Consider the following 2,256-nt stretch of genomic DNA (forward strand, 5'->3'; position numbering starts at 1 on the left):
TTCTTCTTCTTCTTCTTCTTCTTCTTCTTCTTCTTCTTCTTCTTCTTCTTCTTTTTCTTCTTCTTCTTCTTCTTCTTCTTCTTCTTCTTCTTCTTCTTCTTCTTCTTCTTCTTCTTCTTCTTCTTCTTCTTCTTCTTCTTCTTCTTCTTCTTCTTACTGACATTAGTCTGCTTCTGATCAGTCATAGTATAATATGTCCGCTACGCTCTATATGTCACGTTCTATAATACTATTTTTAGGCCCTTCAAGCAGGTTGCTCTGTGGGTACTCCTGCCTCGTTTTCCTTGAAATTTTGCCAGGTTGAGCTGGACGTTCAAGGCCTTTATGTTTCAAGTGTTCCAGAAACTGCATTTTGTCTTTTCCTTATTGACATACAAGTACCTCTGCTTCTTATACCCCAACAGTGGGTGATTGGCGGGTGCTCTGGTGTGGTTTGCTCCTACTTTCCTATCAAACGACTATCGACTTTTTCTCTCCTCCTTCCTTTCTGTGTATGTTACTCTCTTGTAACACATCTATTTTTCGGCACTTATAATATGACCGTATTGTGTTGCAAGCAGGGGTGAAGGCTGACTTGTTTGACAGGGTAATCAAAGTGAAACGGGACCAGATATGGCCTGTAGATATCACACAATAATCTTACTCGAGGCGGCAACTCTGAGTTGTGAATGATAACAAATCCGGAATTCATATTGTACAATGTATGTTCAACCGCCAAAATAATCCGGAAAGTACCTTATTAAATATCAATTCCAACTAAAAGTAAATTTAACTTTAGATGTGAATACACAAACACAAAGCAAAGAAGCAGAGATGTCAGTATTAGATAAATATGTTATAGATCTACCAGTGAGTCTAACTCTTTGGTAGAACATGACAATTATCATTTTTTAAATTTCACATTTGGCTGTTTTTGTCTAGCCTTTCGCGGCCAGGAGCTGGTGTCATAATCGAGGTCACGATCTGATTATAGGACGGTAAAAAGTCGAAGAAAAAAAACAAGCACTTGCAGCAGTCAAGAGATTATTAGGAGTTAGTTCCCCTCATATTTGTGAGGTGTTAGTAAGCTTACATAATCAGGGCTTGTGATTGATTATAACTGTGGCCGCAAAGGGGTGAACAGGGTATAGGTGGCAATGAAACAGTTTTGACTGCTATGCACATGTTCCCTTCACCTCTATTGGTAGACTCTTCCAGCCTCACTTTAAGCTTACTTAATCAAAGCTTGCGACTGCTTATGGAGTGGCCCGATAGGGGTGAGCAGGCTATTTCTGTGGCCGTGAAATCGTTTTTAATGTCAGGCATACAATGACAATGACAATGACAATCTTTATTCATCTCGCAGGGAGAAATTTGTCTTGGTCGTTAACAATGGCAGTAGACGTTACAAAGGTTAGACTTAAAGGTGCACTCACGCAAACGCACAACAAGACAGGACATTTTGCCAAGTAAATACATGTCTCACGGGCTGGGACAACCCGCTCCGTAACACATTCATTCTCTCTCTCTCTCTCTCTCTCTCTCTCTCTCTCTCTCTCTCTCTCTCTCTGTTTCATTTGTAGCACTGTGTGTTCAGTAACCTCAGTGCAGTTGCTACGAATGAATTTCTATATCTGTTCATTGTTGATTATGAACGTCATTTTACATTTAATTTATGAGGTTTACGTTTATGGGTGAATTTGACAGAAACAATGTTTTAAAATTAGGAAGGGAAGCAGTGATTATTTGATTATATAGACGCTTTGCCACTGGTTGCAAGTGCCGTAAAACTCTTACTAAAACTAAACTATACCCCAACAGGCCGAGAGACGAGTGGGCGGACCAGTACCGCAGTGACATATTCCTCCAGCGAATGATACAGGCCGGCAAACAAGTGGAAAGCAAGCACAACTGCTTCATTTGTGAGAGCAGTAGAGGGGCCGGTAAGTTGTCCACATTTCTGATCTTTCAATCTTAGTACTTCATCCTTCCACACACCTGTCGTCCCCCCCCCCCCCTCCCGAGTTGGAAAACAAAAACAGCAACAAAAGAACGCTTCCCTTGTAATGTGTGAAACAAAGCTCGTTGTCCTTGGGGGTGGTGGGGGGGGGGGGGTTATAGTTTTGTATTACGATACGAAGCTGATAACTTATTCTTTCTGAAAGTAAACCCTTTCCTTTTCCTTAATGCAAGCCTGGGGAAGGGCTTTCAATAATACCATTAAAAAAAACTGCCTGTCACTGTAACACCCGACTCGTTTCCTCTTGGTCCCACTTC

General features: G+C 41.2%; 1 protein-coding gene across 1 annotated transcript in view; it reads left to right on the forward strand.

Moving 5' to 3' along the window:
- LOC101862784 overlaps positions 1 to 2,256 on the forward strand; it is a 17,911-nt gene that overhangs the window by 447 nt on the left and 15,208 nt on the right. The window contains exon 2 of the mRNA XM_035968514.1: positions 1,801 to 1,918. Within this exon, the coding sequence (XP_035824407.1) occupies positions 1,801 to 1,918 (118 nt within the window). The remainder of the gene's footprint in view (positions 1 to 1,800; positions 1,919 to 2,256) is intronic.

This window comes from Aplysia californica, unplaced genomic scaffold (genome assembly GCF_000002075.1).
Source record: "Aplysia californica isolate F4 #8 unplaced genomic scaffold, AplCal3.0 scaffold00065, whole genome shotgun sequence".
In the NCBI taxonomy this organism is placed as follows: domain Eukaryota; kingdom Metazoa; phylum Mollusca; class Gastropoda; order Aplysiida; family Aplysiidae; genus Aplysia; species Aplysia californica.